Source organism: Colius striatus, chromosome 1, assembly GCF_028858725.1.
Source record: "Colius striatus isolate bColStr4 chromosome 1, bColStr4.1.hap1, whole genome shotgun sequence".
Lineage (NCBI taxonomy): Eukaryota > Metazoa > Chordata > Aves > Coliiformes > Coliidae > Colius > Colius striatus.
In genome coordinates this window covers 85296397-85314363 of record NC_084759.1, presented here as the reverse complement: position 1 = coordinate 85314363, position 17967 = coordinate 85296397, and the positions used below count along the sequence as shown (strand labels likewise).

Below are 17967 nucleotides of genomic sequence, written 5' to 3'. Positions count from 1 at the left end.
ACAGAGTATAACAGTGGATTTGAAGAAATACATGTGTTTTGTCAAGTCAAACCCAACTGTTGATGCTCAGATGTGGTTTTCATGCTTCTAGACTTTATACAATGTGAATGTTCTCTGCTTATGTAGATTCAGATTAAGGAAGTCATTGCTCTGTTCTGATTTGTTAACAGAGAATTTCCATATGTCAGAAAATGGACATTTACTGAATAAGAACATACTTTGAAATATCTGCCAAGAAACATTTTTTTGTTTCCGTTTTTATGTTTGCTTTTCTTTACACTTCTTCAAGAGTTGTTATAATAGATCAGAAGTTAATCTGCACTATTTTGCTATTGAAGATCATAAGTCCTAGATTTTTCATTGTAATTCTGTATAATATTTGTGAAAATGCTGGCCAACATAAGTAGGGGAAATTGTACTTAGTTGTCATCCCTTAGAAAAACACTTGTTAGGGGATCCTTAGTTAAACACTTGTAATACATGAAATAGTACTGTTTATCAGATCTAGAGAAACGAAGGTTTTCAGATCAAGAATTTTCAAACAAGTAGCTTACAAATATTGTCATAGATCACTGCAAACAGGGTATCCCTAGACTTATTCATCTGTTACAGTAGCTTTCTTTTTCTCCAGCATATCTGACATGGATATATACCATGCAGTAGTGTTATAGAAAAAATTATTACAAATGCAACAACAATGATAAAATTATCCCTTTCCACACCACACTGTACAGTACAAAAAACTATCTTGCTGCAGAAATACTGTTTAAAATCTGGAGTTGCATACAATTAAAATAATTTGTGCATCAGGAATATATTTTGAACATTTTCTATACTTCATTTTTTATATTTTGGTGTGAGAGTACTTTCTTTAAAACTAAAAAATTAACTATCCAGTTCATCAGATTTCCAAGCATAATTTTGTGGTAGTTACTGAACATTATTATTCATGCATTGAGTAGTGATGAAGTTATGACTGGTGTTTTAACTAGCCTAATATATATATGACAGAGATTAATGTAAATTGCATGTCAGTATTAGATTTTTACAATTAAGAATTAATTTGTTATGAGGATGCAGATTGAAAATTTAATTTAAAATGATATTACACCCATTACACTTCTTACTTATAGTTCTAGTAATAAACTTTAACTTTCTATTTTAAAATACAATGAAAGGCTTCAGAAGCCGCTCTGTGTGTTTTATTGGTACAAGTATGTCAGTGGAAACAATTTCTTCCAACTATAAAAACATGAAGTACCGTGGTATCTTTTTTCATAAAATCATATATGTATTTTTATAGAGAGTTTGTTTTCATACTAACTAGCTAGCAAAGTAGCTAAACTTATTCAAAATTTTTTGGAAAGCTTATGGGATAATTTCTACTGTAGCAAACACATATTTCTTGATTCTGTTTTGTCCTTGTCTTCTACTGTTATACTAATTGGTAAATATCTGATTTTTCTTCACTGAGCAGTAGAACAGTTCTGTGAATTCTGTGGTTGTAAGTGTCATCTGTCTTCTAAAGAATGAATATGAGGGGCCTTTGTGAGAGAGAGTAATGCACTTCTATTTGTTTTTAATAGTTACGATTTTGCATGCGATTTCTGAGCATTTCAGCTTTCTAGAATGGTTTTTACAAAATGGATGTCTATGGATTGTTCAAGCCTAACATTGCATGCTGGGTTGTTTTTCATAAAATATTTTCCATAGATTCTCTGCAATGTCAGCATGCTCTTTGCCACTTTTTTTTGATGATGTAATTGTGTTAGCCGTTGTGTGAAATAAATTACTATCTGTTTCAAAGAGAAAATAAGAGACAACAAACTAGAAATTTAAAATCAGGGTATTTATTGAAAATCATATATAACAACATGATATAGGTATAATTTAAATATTGTCATTTTTCAGAATATTTGGTAGGAATTTTGAATTCTAGAGTATAGTATCTAATATAATATGAGATATTTTTATTTTCTTCAGTTCTCACTGACCTTTTTCAATTAACTGATTTTATACCAATAAGTGCTTCCACGCATTAGCGGTCTGATATTTAATGTTTTATAAAAAGCTGATTTTTATATAAGATAATGGCATTCTATTTATTCGTTTGTAGAACTGTTTGAGTAGATGCTATTTGCAGTACTTTTAGAATTTTATTTTGATCAGTTTTTAGAAACTGTTGAACAGAAGACGTTTAGCACCATGCGGATGGGATCGGAAATGGATCTTGAAAACTACCAAACTGCTTTAGAAGAAGTACTCACATGGCTTCTCTCTGCTGAAGATGCATTACAAGCACAAGGAGATATATCCAATGATGTAGAAGTTGTTAAAGAACAATTTCATACCCATGAGGTAGATGTTTATACTAATCCTTCATTAGCCATTTATCTGCTTGTATCGCATAATAGGATTCTAAAAAGTAAACTGAAAGATATTTTTAGTTTATTCCTTTTTTTGTTTGGATTTTTTTGTGGGCTTTTTAATTTTTTTTTTTTACTTTATATTTAGAGAATTTGAAGGTAGTACTGGAGACTGTGTCCTAGAATCATAGAATCATTTAGGTATCCAGTCTAAACCTTAAGGATAAAACTTGAAGATATTTTCTCTCATCCTATCACTTGTTACTACTTGTAGAAAATAATAAGGTCTCCCCTCAGTCAACTCTCCTCCAGACTAAATAATTTTTTAAGGATTTTTTTCTGGTTTCTGTCACAAGGTTGTGGAGAAGTTGAAAAAATTAACAGTAGAGCTGAAAATCATATTTGGAAAGTGATGGAATTCAAGATATTTCTCCAGAGTCTGTTCATTCTTTCCAAAGAATCAGACTTAAAACTGGATTTTTATTTTTATTTTTATTATCAGGGTTTTATGATGGAGTTAACAGCACACCAAGGACGTGTTGGCAATGTTTTGCAAGTTGGACATCAACTTCTAACAACTGGAAAACTTTCAGATGAGGAAGAGAATGAAATCCAAGAACAAATGAATCTGCTTAATTCTAGATGGGAAAGTCTCAGGGTAGCAAGTATGGAAAAGCAAAGCAAGTAAGTAACATCTCAGGTGAAGTAATATATATGGATTTTAACTCAAGCTATACTGAACTTGAATAACAGTTGGAATTTTCTTTTGTTTCACTTCATTGTGAGCAAAACTCTGTCTCAGATCTTTTTTAACCTGAAATTTGATGTGTACTGACTTTGAGACAGAAAGCCACACAAATCGTTGACTATCACCAGCTTGGACACCAATAACCCTTCAACCAAACCTGCCTGACTTTTTTTTTGTTGATTGCTTAAACAAGTATTGCACAAGATCTAGCTAAAAAAGATAAAATCTTAGCTGCAGAGAGAAAAAGGAAACAAATTTTTAAGACCTGTATAAGTCGATCACATGAAAATAGTGTTCTGTTTCAAGTTGGTAGTAAGTTAAGCTGTTCTCATTTTCTTCTCTAAGTAAAGTAGCTGAGTCTGTTTTGCCCAGAACCATAATTGGTAATGAGCCCTGTCTGCCCTTATCTCAATCCACAAGGTCCTTGGTTGTCTTTTCTCCTCCCTTCTTGCTGGAAGTCTCCACCATCCTATTGAAGGTGGGCATGTGTGGGGAGGTGAGCAAGTAGCTACATGGTGCTTCCTTGCTGTCTTGTCTTGAACCACAACACCAACATCTTTTCATCTCCTTTTGCAATTACCGGAGATAATGGACCCATTGCTCTGGAGACAAAATATTGGGCTGTATGGATCATTACTCTGACCTAATACTGCATTCTTATAGAGTTCTCCATAGAACTGTCCTGAGTTTGACTTGTTTTCAGCTGAGGTAACTTCCTAAGATGGAAGCAGTTTTGCATATTTTCTTAAGCTGCTATTCATTTTTTTTTCCTTCTTCTCTCTATTTATTCAACATACTCTTGAACGTCTTAGCATCTGTGGCATGCTTTGGCAGTGAATTTCCCAGGCCTCTTACCCAGTACCCAGTAGGAGTGTGAGTTTTCTGAAGAAAGGCTTTTTCTTTGTCACTAGTCAGTTAAGTGATTCTCTCTAGTTGTAGTGTTAGAAGTGAGGGTCAACAGTCTTTATCTTTCCTTACTCCCTCCATAAATATAAATCTTTGGTTATACATCTTGCTCTTCAATATTTTCCCAGTTCTACTTTATCCTCTTGGAGTTGAGGGGGACTAGAACTGGCTGCAGTATTAGAGGACAAACAACAATTACATATTTACACTCTTTTTTTTGTGATATCTTCTTACTGATTCCAAACATTTGTGATCTCTTCAACTTGCGACTGAATCTTTCTTTGTCAGTCTAATTGTTAATGTTTCAAGATGTTTCAGATGTTTTACGCTACCTTCCTCCAACTTCTTTATTTTCTTGAAGAGAAGGCTACGAGACTTTACTGTAGGCAGCTTTTATTTGCCATATCTAATTTAAATCAGCGCACACAAGTAGCAAGCTTGCCTCTGTGAGTGGTACTGTGTCTACTAAAGTGCCATTTGACACCAATTGTTAAACTTGTTTGCAGATAGAGCTATAGGTCATTGCTTGGGGAACTGAGTGGCCTAGTGTCTTCTGAAGCATGTCATATTTAGGTAATATGAAATTGGTAGAAGACAGGAAGTGATGGGAACTTCACAGAGGGTATTGTGCTACTATTTATTACACGAAAAAAAAAAAAAACCTGTGATAAATTCAATGAAATTTGGTTTAAGGCAAGATAAAATTTGTCAGGAGTGATGTACTATTGAGTCAAACCTCTGTGTTTCAAGCACCAGAAACGCCTCTGTATAAAAGGAGGCAAACTGGGTTTCCCATGTATTCACTATGAATAGAATGTATTTGACTTCTAGCAAGCAATGCATTAGCATGCTGAAGGAAAGCAACCTCTTCCTTCATTTATTCCTTCTGCCCTTCCCTAGATAGGATTCCCTGTAGTACAGGATATCAGAGTGATAAATATACCACTGGAGAGGAAAACTTAATGCAATTTACTGTTTTATGGAGGTTTTCACACCTGTTAAAATACATTAGATTCAATGAAAAAGTATTTTGGATTTGAAACTTATGACAGCCATACCATAAACTAAGGTTATGATAATCTCTGGAGGTATATATAAATAAGTACTAAAACCTCTATCAGATGTTAATAGTAGTAATTTGGAAACGAGAAAGTACCTGGAGAATGGGAAGAAACACAAAACATTATTTTGCTTAAGAATTAACTGTGATGAAATAATTTTCTGTTTATGATCCTTTTCAAGTTTATGGTCCTTGCTTCGGAATAATATCAACATTCTATATTAAGTATTTATTTCATCACATCTCGGTTTTCTTAAATCAAATTCTCCTTACTTTAGCAGGTTTTCTATACCATTTCTTTTGTTTATTGCTAAAAAGACATCACTAAGATGAAGCATTGTATTTAGTATTTATAATAACTGAGTTTAGAATGTCATATAAGACAATAAAATTTGCACTTGAAAGTGAAGAAGGACTGAGTTAGATCTGAGTCAACTGATCACTTGTGAACCATGGGTTATGGTAAAGCAGAGTATCAGCTTTCTTGATCCATAGAGAGAAATGAGAGTAGTAAAGGCACTTACATGTATGTTCTGATCACACTGATCAGTAATTAACACATGATTTCCAGAAAAAAAACCTTGAAATCGTAGTACATAATGAAGACCCAAGACACTGTTCCTAGAAAAAAAAAAAAAAAAAAAAAAAAGAGAGATAATACAGAAAAACATTTCTGTTTGATGTCTGCAATTTAGAGATTTGCATTTAATAGAGCCCTTCCTGGAACCATTTTTCACTTCGGCATCTCAAGTTCTGTTGAAGAGTTAGATCTACACATCCCTGTGATTTATTTTCTTTGGTCCTCTGCTTCTAAGATCTGCCAACTGGAGTTGTAAAAAATTATTACTGTTTCTGGAAAGTAACATAGTTTCACAGAGTTGCAGGTCTAACACTTGATACTATCTCAGTGCCATTAGGGATCAAGTGAGGTACTATTCAAGAAACAGGTCTAGCTAAAACCTTATTTAAGAACAAACTTTTAATTATTTCCATGAAGTTGGCTTATCTCGATGTTTGCCTGCAATTTCTCCCTTTTTCTGTACCTGGTGCACTGCATTAGGCATTTCATATCCAGATACTACTCGGGATTTCTGTGATGTCTACTTGCACTCGGTTCCACAGACTGACTTTCACATTTTCTCACCATTACCACTCCTAATTCAAGACTGTGGTTTGACTCGTCTTCCTATCATTCCTACTAAAATTTGATTATTTCTGTTTCAGAAGTTCTTGGCCATTTTTAATTTTCTTTTTTTGTCCATCCAGTGGTAATGATCGTCCTCAGATAAATGATTAGTATTGTTGGCTGCTCTAAGGGGAAAAAAAAAGCATAGCTATTTTTCTTTTTTTCTTTTTTTCTGCTTGCAGCAGCTAAGTTTTTATGGTTAAAATACCATAGGAATTTTTAGTCATAGGAATTTTTAAATCATTCCATTTGCACCTCTGTTTTAAAATATACTCATTCTTGTTGCTTGTCACTTTCAAGGTGTTTGATGTTTGTGTTATCTGGTTAAACTTCTGTTCCATAAAATAAAGATCGATTATTATTTAACAAAGATTTACCAATTCTTATTGTTTTTATTAATATAAACATGATAACTCCTATTTTGAGAAAACTTTTCATCTAATGTTGTGTTCCTTCTAAAACAAAGGCCATTTTAGGAACAGAAAGACAACAGAGGAGTGATGGAGGTTCAGTTAGACTTACTACTAGAATTCCATCAGTTCTTGCCTTGTATCATTCCACATATTCTTCCTTCTGAGGCATGAGACTTTGCATTTATCCTTGTTGAATGTCGTAAGTTTCCTCTTGGCCTGTGTCTCCAGAGTTTCTAGGTCCTTCTAAATAGCAGCTTTGATCTCTGGTGTAAAAAGTGACACCATATACACAGGACTCAGAGTATTTGACATTGCAAAATTTATAGGTGATCCCAAGGATTGCTTGTAAACTGAGGACTAATGTCTAAAACAGAATATGAGTTAGTTGAGATATATGCAAAGAAAGCATAAAACTCAATTTCCATTTAAAATGTGAGTTAATACTGTGTATATAGTACTTATTTTAAGCTATATAAATAGCAATTTGTAATTATATTATATATTTCATTAGAGGCCAAATGTCTGGCTCATTTTTTTTTTCCACAAAAAATTAGGAAATAAATAACAACCAACAACAGACACGTTGAAGTTACAGACATCAGCCTTAAAATAGGTACAGGCTACAAATGAGGTATGGAATTTCACATAATACGTCTGCATGATATTGACAGATACTAAGCCCTGGTAGTTCAGAAGCATTTAAACATGTACGAAAATTAATTATCTACATCTTCCATGCAGTCTTCTGTGGTGATTAGTTTGAAACTTATTATGTGTGTCTGAGAAAATACAGAATAGTCCTTACTTTGGACATATTTAGACAGATTTTAAAAATTACAGACTTTTAGCTTTGTTCAAACTGCCTTAGGAAAATCCAAAATTGTTCGAACAAATTCTGAAGTACTTGCTTTACCTGAGCAAAACTTGAAATTGTGACAGAAAGCTGCCTATTTGGACTTGTGCAAGCATCTCTTAAGTTGCCTAACAGACAATGGACAAGACATTGCACTTTTCTTGAGCAGTGTGCTCACTTTGCTCTTCTGCCAGTCTGCAGCTCTGTAGGTGCTGTGGAGGAAAACGTACTTAAGTTTTGTTTTTTTAAAATATTCTTGTGGGAGAAAATGTCAGTTTGAAGATGGACAATTCTGGGTGCTGTTGGTCACAGAGAGACAAGATTTACAATGTAGCTTTCTGATTTGGACTACGCTTTCAAGAATCCAACAAGATGCCAACTGAGAAATAAGTGGAGTACAGTAAGACTCTACCATCTTCCTTAGATATCAGTTTTCTCCAGTTTGAAAGTACAGCTTGAATTTTCAAATCTCCAAGTTGAATTCTGAAAGCAGTTGCTTGTTGCTGCAAGAGCTGTTTGAAATGTAAGCAGCACACTATAAATTGGTTTCACCAAGCTCAGTGTGACTGAAGACAGTGACTTTGTTCTATCAACTCTAAGTTTAAAAATGTATCTTATGGGAAAGATGGGTAATACAAATAACTACTTGTAATTCCATTGCTCAGCAGTAATTTTCAGAGTATTTTTAAAAGACTGTTGATAAAATTAAGATATTGTTTAGGAAAGTGGAGATTTTCTAAAGTATAAGTGAAGGATTTGTAATGGATTTGTGGAAAGCTAATTTTGGAGCTATCCAAATACTTTATTTAGGCAGATCATTCTCCACTGAATAACTGAAAATTTAATAATCTTCTGTTTGATATCCTAAATTTGAAAGATCCTGGTAATTACAGCTATCTGAGCACTTTTTACAGTCCTTGTAGTAGACACTACAAGCTTTAGGAAACTAGATAGTAAAATTTTTGAACTTCCAGACAGCTCTAATAGATATGCAACTGGAGACCAAAACTTTAACAGATAGTACATTGTATGCAGTACTTAGGTTCTTTAAAAAAAACCCAAAAAATCTAACTAATTTGCTTAATTCAAAAACCAATGTTTGTAGTTTGGTTTGGTTTTTCATGTATAAATTTAAATTATTATTTGCTTGGTTTACAGTTTACATAAAATGCTAATGGATCTACAGAATCAGCAACTAGCCCAATTAGCTGACTGGCTGACAAAAACAGAGGAAAGGACAAAGAAAATTGATTTGGAGCCTTTAGGTCCAGACCTAGAAGACCTAAAGCGTCAAGTAGAAGAGCATAAGGTATGCTATGGTTTGCTTCCAAAGGCATAAAAACCAAACGGAGTTTTTGACATTTGTAAAACTTTACATCTGCCATTAGAACATAGCAAAGTAATATGGAATCTTGCTATTATATTGATTGTTTTGTACAGTTACTGGGCTTTTGTGGAGTTATTTTATCACAACTCTGACTTTTATCCTGATACTAAGAAAAACTCAAGCCTTTGCCTATTTAAATATAAACAATATACTAGAATATGCAAGACAATTGTAATATCCTTTCATTACACAGTACAATAAGAATATATCACATTTTAATACCTGTATTGGGGTGGTTTTTTTGCATATTGCCTTTTCTTCCTTGCATGATGTAGTAGTAATGATGTAGTAGTCAGAATTAGACTGCATAATCTTCTTAGGACTGCTGGAACTCTGACTATGTAATTATAAAAATAGGACTACTAAATAGACTCTACTTTTTAACTCTAGAAAATACTTTTTAGTAGTGTATTTAATTAAAAATAAAAAAGTAATAATTGTGGACAGGTTTTTTCCAAAATTGGTTGAGAATACTTTTTTAATTGGAATAATTAAAAATTAGAAAAGGAGAGACTCTATAGTTTGTGTAATAGCTTTGTTTCTTTTACTGGATTAAATTGTCTTGCTTCATATTAATTTACATTTAAAAATCTATGCATGACACACGATTGATGAGGCACTGAGAAGTACAGACAATAGACATGATTTGTGAGGTTACAGAGAATCAAGAAGAGCGTGGCCAGAAGGTCAAGGGAAGTTCTCCTCCTCTATTCTGACCTGATGGGGCCTCATCTGGAGTACTGTGTCCAGTTCTGGGATCCTCAGCTCAATTTAGCCAGGGATGTTAAGGACAGCAAAAAGGCATTTTTCAAGTACATCAGCAGCAGAAGGATGGTGAGGGGGAATGTGGGCCCGCTGCTAAACACTGAGGGTGCCCTAGTGTGTAAGGATGCAGAAAAGGCCAAGGTACTGAATGCCTTCTTTGCTTCAGTCTTTACTGCCAAGGCTGACCCTCGGGAAGCCCAGTCCAGCAAGGATAACAGGATGGCCAGGAAAGCAGAGGACTTGCCTTGGGTGGAAGAGGAAGAGGTTAAAGACTTGTTGGCCGAGCTTAAGGCTCATAAGTCAAGGGGTCTTGACGGGATGCCTCCTAGACCGCAGAGGGAGCTAGCTGATGTGATTGCTAAGCCTCTCTCAATCTTTTTTAAACAATCACATAGGACAGGCGAGGTGCCTGAGGACTGGAGAAAGGCCAATGTCACTCCAGTCTTCAAAAAGGGCAAGAAGAATGACCCAGGAAATTATAGGCCAGTCAACCTCACCTCCATCCCTGGAAAAGTGATGGAACAACTCAGCCTGAATATTATCACTAAACACATGAAGGAAAAGATGGTTATCGGGGTAGTCAACATGGCTTCACCAAGGGGAAATCCTGTTTAACTAAGCTCATATCCTTCTACGAGTGCATAACTGGCTGGCTAGATGAGGGGAGAGCAGCGGATGTCTTCTACCTTGACTTCAGCAAGGCTTTTGACACTGTCTCCCATAACATCCTCATCAGAAAGCTCAAGCAGTGTGGCATTGATGAGTGGACAGTGAGGTGGATCGAGAGCTGGCTGAATGACAGAGCCCAGAGGGTGGTGATCAATGACACAGAATCGAGATGGAGGCCTGTGGCCAGTGGAGTTCCACAGGGATCAGTTCTGGGGCCAGTCATGTGCAACATCTTCATCGACGACGTGGATGAGGGGACAGAGTGTGTCCTCAGCAAGTTCGCTGATGATACCAAAGTGGGAGGACTGGCTGATTCCCCAGAAGGTTGTGCTACCATTCAGCAGGATCTCGATCGACTTGAGAGTTGGGCAGAGAGGAACCTCATGAGGTTCAACAAGGACAAGTGCAGAGTCCTGCATCTGGGAAGGAACAACCCCATGCACCAGTACAGGCTGGGGGTCAAACTGCTGAAGAGTATCTCTGCAGAGAGACACTTGGGACTCTTGACTGATAATAAACTAAACATGAGCCAGAAATTTGCCTTCGTGGCCAAGAAGGCCAATGGCATCCTGGGATGCATCAAGAAGAGTGTGGCCAGCAGGTCGAGAGAGGTTCTGCTCTCCCTCTACTCTGCCCTGGTGAGACCTCATCTGGAGTCCTGTGTCCAGTTCTGGGCTTAAGAGGGACAGAGAACTTCTGGAGAGAGCCCAGCGCAGGACCACCAAGATGATCAGGGGACTGGAGCATCTTTCATACGAGGAAAGGCTGCGGGAAAAGAGGAGACTGAAAGGAGATCTTATTAAAATTTACAAATATCTAAATGGTGGGTGTCAGGAGATTGGGACATCCCTTTTTTCTGTAGTAGCAAGCAACAGCATAGGAGTAATGGGATGAAGCTGGAACACAAAAAGTTTCACTTAAACATAAGAAAAAACTTTTTCACTGTGAGTGTGACAGAGCAGTGGCACAGGCTGCCCAGAGGGGTTGTGGAGTCTTCTTCCTTGGAGGTCTTCAAGATCCGCCTGGACATGATCCTATGCGTCTTGATCTAGGTGAACCTGATTCTGCGGGGGGGTTGGACTAGATAATCTCTGAAGGTTCCTTCCAACCCCTACCATTGTGTGGTTCTATGATAACCTGTTAATGTTTCTACATCAATGATTCAAAGCAGTTCAGTTCCATAATATTCTGAGAGATTTTAACATTTGATACTTGATGGCCTGTGTCAGTGCCAGTCGAGGTTCTAGAGGACAGATCATCTCAAAAAGCAATTGAATCTGAAACTAGCTTGTACATTTTTTTGTGCTTTTTTTTTAAAACAAGGTCAAAAGCTTCAAAAGACTGCATGATACACTTCTATGTTAAAGATGATTTTTCTGCATTCTGATTTAGGAGAGCTACTGAAGAAGAATACAAATCCTCTACCTACTGCTGATATTTGCTCTTGCTCTGTGAGGAGGCAATGCATTTCGATATGAGGGTTTGCTAGCTCTGCATATATTCTGATACTAAATTTTCTTTTTTTTAAAAAGACAGCAGGTAATTATGAAATGGTAATTAGAGAAGGAAACCTGAAAGTTTTTTAATACATGAAGACTTGAATAATCTTGTACCAATTTCTATGCAGTTTGCATTTGAATACTAACATAAAATGTAATCCTTTTATTTATGCAATGTCTTTATGCTATTTCTTTCTAATATGGAGGAAAAAAAGGATATTTAGCTCATATTTGAATATTTTGATTGAAGACATGCAGAAATATCTTTCTCTCACATATTAGTTCTTCATTCTTAGTGTGATGAGTTAGTCAACATTATTTATGTCTATTAGTTTTCACTTCTCTTTACAAGAAATGAATTCACTATGAAGTTGAAAAGTGTTTTGGATTTAACTTCAATTGAAGTTCTATTCATGTATACTTAGTCTTAAGTCAAAGAACAATATGTTCTCCATTCTTTCAAGTACTGTCTGAAAGTTTCAGATATTTGTATTATACAACGTGTAAAGCAAAGCTATTATCTATAACAAGGATTAAAACAATGGAATTTTAATAGCACTATTATTGCTTCATTATTAAGTAAGCAAACAAAAAAACAAAACCCGTACCACCATAGATTTTTATTAGTCTCACATAAATATATTATCTCTGGACATCACAGAGGTAATATTGTATAAATTGGTGTTAGGAACCTGAAGTTAGGAGATGTAATGGCAATGAGTATTTCATATTAAACAAACTTCACCAAAAATGATATGTTTAGTTTGTTGTCATCCCGTCTCCCTCTCCTCTTTAATTTTATCATTTTTACTTTCCCTCTGTATTGGTTCATTAGTAACTGCATTTCACTCTATTTCATGTTATTTATCACCCTTTGCCTTGTGAATTCCATACATCAGATTTTTTTTTTTTTTTTCTCGATCTTGGAAAATAATGGTCTTCAGTTTTTGTGACTAATACTTCAATTTCTCTGCTGGATCCTGTAAGGAAAAAAAAACACAATGTTCAGCAACGTATGTTGTGAATGGCACCCATCACTGAAAGGAGAAAAAGTTTACAGCATTATACTTAGTTCTGTAGTATATGAGGTTAGTATCTTGATAGTACAGAAAATTTTCTGAGTGGACAGATATAAAGGTAAACTCTAGAAGATTTTGTTATTACTAAGATACACGATTCTGATAGGAAATGTGATGTAGTCAATATATTTTTGAAGTAGTAGTCAACATTTCAGTAAAGAACTATTGGTCTTTGCACCAATATTTTATGTATTTTGTCTCCTGCTGCAATTATCTCTTTATAACTCTATAAAGAGAGAAAGCTGCATTTCAATATAAATGGGAGGACTACTGAGCTAAGTAAAATACTATGTTGGAAATTTTACAATTAAGAAAAAATGCACTTTAATTAAACTGATTGTACTATTACACATTATTATTATGCAATCTGTAGTTGGTAGATTTTATAGTTTAATTAACTTGCAAAAATGCCTAAGCTGCTTAGGTATTTGTACTTTTTCTGGAAGGACAAGTCTCTTTAATATGTTTAGGTAACATTTTTCAGTACTTCAAATTCTATCACAGAAGGGTTGGAAGGGACCTTTAGAGATCCTCTAGTCCAGTCCCCCTGCAGAAGCAGGTCAGCCTCAATCAGGTCGCATAGGAACGTGTCCAGGCGGATCTTGAAGACCTTCAAGGAAGGAGACTCCACAACCCCTCTGGGCAGCCTGTGCCACTGCTCTGTCACACTCACAGTGAAAAAGTTTTTTCTTATGTTTAAGTGGAACTTTTTGTGTTCCAGCTTCATCCCATTACTCCTGTGCTGTTGCTTGCTACTATAGAAAAAAGGGATGTCCCAACCTCCTGAAGCAAAGCTTCAGCAAAGCTTCCTCCTGCAAAGCTAAAATGAGATACTTCCTAACTGTTCAAATATTGGGGGTAGACTAGTCATTGTGTACTTGGATGCCCTAAATAAGTACATTTATCCACTTTGAAATAGATTGTCAGAGCCACATAAATTGTAATCTGATACATAGGAGTTAAAGGAACAGGAGTTTTATGAGTTTCTGTCGTTGCTATCCCCTTGCATCAACATCTATATCCATCTTACCTTTTAAGTCGCTTAAAAAACTATCTCTCCAACCTCAAGAGAACTTGTTAGAAACTTCAATTTAAATGATTTGAACAGAGCATCCTCTGCCCTCCGTAAATTCCTGCTTCAACAAGCTCCTGTATACAAATGATTGTCACTGGTGATTTTCACGGTAAAAATAGACACTGACCCTTTAGCCCAGAGCAAATTAAATCTATCTGGGGATTAGAAAATGACTCACCATTCTGGTTTCATCAGTTTCCTGATTTCCAAGTCTTTCACACTGTGTGCAAGACTCCCACTTCCAAAATGCCCTTCGCTCCTGCTCTTGGAGAACATTACTAACTCTGGTTTTGTTCTGGGATGCAACCTCTCAGATACCCACTGATCAGGAAATGTCACCTTCTCCCTGTCTAAAAGCTTACAGAGCAATGCATTTGTCATATGGCTGAAAGAGCTGAACCTAGGGGAGGTAAGCTGTGTTGTACAGTCTGATCCATGAGTGCTCTGCCTTCTTTTTTTTCATCAAATATTGGGTCATAAAATGTTGATAGGTTTGAATTCCAGAGATTGCTCTAACAATTTGGTATACTTTACAGTCCTTGAGAGTTGCTTTATAGTCTAGCTTTCTGGAGCAAATGGTAATCACAGGCATGAAAGTCAGAAAAAGAAGCATTCTTACAAAGATATTGGCTTAAAGGCTATGCCCATGAAGGAATTAAAATGCTGAAACATGTTAAAGTAGGGAATTTATGCCTTAAAAACAAAGTAGTCTGTGAATTCCTTTCCTATTACTTATAGATAGGTTTTTATTTCATTTCTTCATTTTCAAATAAAATGAAGGTATTTTACCAGAGAGGTTTAAAATGCATGAACTAATCTTTAGCAAGGGCTTGTTCATCATAACTAAGTGCTTTACTCAAAAAAAGCAGCAGAAAAATTGATACGATGAAATTCAACATAGTTTGTAATACAGTCAAGGTTTCCATATGTGATTACAGACTGTGACTATCATACTAAACATGTACTAATCACTAGAGCACTCTTTACTGAAGTATTGAGAATACAATCCAGGGCTTTTGTTTTCCACATTGTTCTATTGGTTTGAAGCTAGTTATAGACACCTAAAATGTATGTCAGACAGCATGTGATCCTGGATACTTTGTTTATTTCAAGGTGGTCGTATGAGGGATTCTTTCAAGTTTTATTATAGAAACACAACACAGAATCCCATAAAGTAAAACAGTAGTTATTTACTGGGAGTTAAAAATGCACATTTTATTCTTAATATGCTGATATAAATCTGGAGATAAGTAACAAAAAAATTGAAAATCAATTGAATGTTATCTTCTTTGTGGCTTCAAGTTTTAGTACCAATATTTCTTTAGCCCCTCTTTCTGTCTTTGTCTCCTGTCCTCTTTCTCCATCACAGCAAAGAAATAAGGACAAGAGCTGGGCTAGTTTTGGTTTTGTTAACAAACCACAGTGAAGTAGGGATTGTGTCTTTCATGGCAAATGAAAGGGGGAAAAAAAAGAAAAGTAAGAGGAGACATTGAAACCCACCAAGGGATTTTTACTAAGGTGTCACAGTACCTCAGATTTTTTCTTTTTTTTTTTTTTTTTGGTGATGTAGGTGAAACGTACAGTGAATATGCCATAAACCATCATCTGAACAGTTAATATGTCTAGACTTCTCATTGCATTTCTCTGTGTACTGTGAGGAGGAAGGGAACAATTGATGAGATCTTTTGCAGGAAGCCCATGAAATTGTGAAAGAGTCAGAGAGATGTGAGGAATTCTGCAGATTTTTCAAGATTAGGAATTATTTACATATCAATTTGTGCAGATTTGAGAGTTTCTTCACTTTTTAGCAGTTTAGTAGTTCTCAGCAGAGATTGTCCTCAGTTTTACTGTGGCTTGCAGCTGGAACTGAGTACTAAAGTGAAAACAGCAAGAAAGATTTTCCACAGGCATTGGAAATCATGAAATTCCCCTCTCACTTTGTTACCTGGTTTCTTCAATAAGTGAAAAAAAGGTGCTGTATGTATTTCCCACTCTTGAATAATCTCATGAGCAGTCTCAACCTATGTTATTGACATTGTAGGAGTGCTAAGCTGAAGACGGTATGTAATTGTTTATTTAAAAGCAATGTACATTTCAATATTTTCTAACATTTGCAAAATTAAAATCGTTTAATATTTTAATATGGATCATAAAATCTAATCCAATGGCTATTCAAAATTTGAAAGCCACTAGTATGTATACATGCTATACTGATATCTATAAATCAAATATATCAACTTTCTCAATTTAGCTTTCTCAAGCTAAATTTTCAGTCTGAAATGAGGCATTGAGACTTAGGACTTGTGAGTAAGTTATTTTGATGAAAGGAATGGAAATCTGCCCCATATGCTTCTGTTAGCATACATATGATAGGGTAACAAAGTTTAAATTACTTAGTACTGACAGCAATAGTATTATAAAGCTGTCATGTTTGGTTGTGCGAGTTAATCAGTCAGTGGTACTCCAAATACAGCAATTTCTTAATTTGAAACACATTTTCTAACACATATACTTTAATTATAGGCATTTCAAGAAGATTTGGAACAGGAACAAGTCAAGGTGAATTCTCTAACCCACATGGTAGTGGTGGTGGATGAAAACAGTGGAGACAGAGCTACTGCTGCACTGGAAGAGCAGCTTCAGGTAATGACTACATTCCTGTCTCTCAGAGAAAAAGCTAACAGAGGCATTAAGTATTAACAAGGTTGATGATGAACTACTAGTAGCATTGAGTGTATTTCAGGAAATGCTTCCGAGAATTACCTTAAATATTTCTGTAGGAAATCTATGCTTTTGCACAGATAGATAAATGCATCTATTTTTGAGGAAAAAAACCCAAGTATTTGAGATCACCTTTCTTTTGTTTTATTATCAACCTATTTTACCTATCCAATGATGTGTTTGTCCATTATTTCTTAACTATATTTCATTACTCCTGCCAGAAGTATCATGATTCTCTGTTGTAGTTGGGAAGAACAATGCATGTAATAATCTATGAAGTTTAGCAGAATGTGCATTACTGAGAGTTGAGGATAATTTTTCTGATGGGAAACTACTGATATATGTGGTGTATTTTGGTGTTATAGTGACATAAAATGGCATTATCCACTGGCAAGTGCTTAAAGGCACATTCACTTAAAATAATGTCCAGTATGTGTTGCATCTAATGAAAATGCTGGTCCCACGAAATTAAAATAGATCTTTTTAAAAATAGTAAAAACCAAATAGTGAATGTGTAGAAGACCATACTTTTGCAGACAAACAATTATTATCAAGAAACATTAAGAACATGCATTTTTAAAAAACTTTTTTTTTTTGAGGAAAAGTTGTAGTTTTTTTCCCATTAGGTTCTTGTGAGCTTGTTTCCTAGGAAATGGAGAATCATCTCAATCTGTCCTTAGTTTCATTTCTCCGTTTCATTATATATCCTCTTCAGTACACATGCATTTTTTTTACAGTAGTTTATCCTTTAGGATAAGAATTCCTGGAGTACTAAAACCAGGATATATTAACAGCAACCTCCCTGCAATCCAGACCTTTTTAAAATTGCTCTTTGATCTAAAGCCTAAATAATCAAAAGACAAAAACCTCCATATATTCTGTTTTCTAAACAGTTACTTGAGTATCCTTAAAAGAATGACATAGTAGAGATAGACTACTGATAAATCTAGTCACCAAGATGTTCTAAAAATTTGATAAATAATAGCTTTTTTGTAAGAAAGTTTAGTTATTTCACTTGTATCTTAGAAGAGTTGCTTTTAATGTCTTATTAACGTTGCAGTACTCTTACTATAACTTACAAGCATTCTTAAATGTGTAATTAGTGTTGAGATATTTTGACAAAGGATACACCTGTGCTGGTGGTCAGATCTCCAGGGTCACTGATCAAGAAGTATAGTGGTACTAAAACCAAGGTTCATCTATTTTTCTCATTCAGAAAGAGAAAGTACTTTTCCTTCAT

At 35.2% G+C, this 17967-nt stretch overlaps 1 protein-coding gene across 9 annotated transcripts in view; it reads left to right on the top strand.

Moving 5' to 3' along the window:
- Positions 1-17967, top strand: part of DMD (dystrophin) — a 1219670-nt gene that overhangs the window by 471246 nt on the left and 730457 nt on the right. For all 9 annotated transcript variants that reach the window (XM_061999893.1, XM_061999885.1, XM_061999868.1 and 6 more), the window contains exons 9-12: positions 2170-2358; positions 2869-3050; positions 8691-8841; positions 16530-16649. In XM_061999893.1, coding sequence (XP_061855877.1) covers positions 2170-2358; positions 2869-3050; positions 8691-8841; positions 16530-16649 — 642 coding nt within the window. The remainder of the gene's footprint in view (positions 1-2169; positions 2359-2868; positions 3051-8690; positions 8842-16529; positions 16650-17967) is intronic.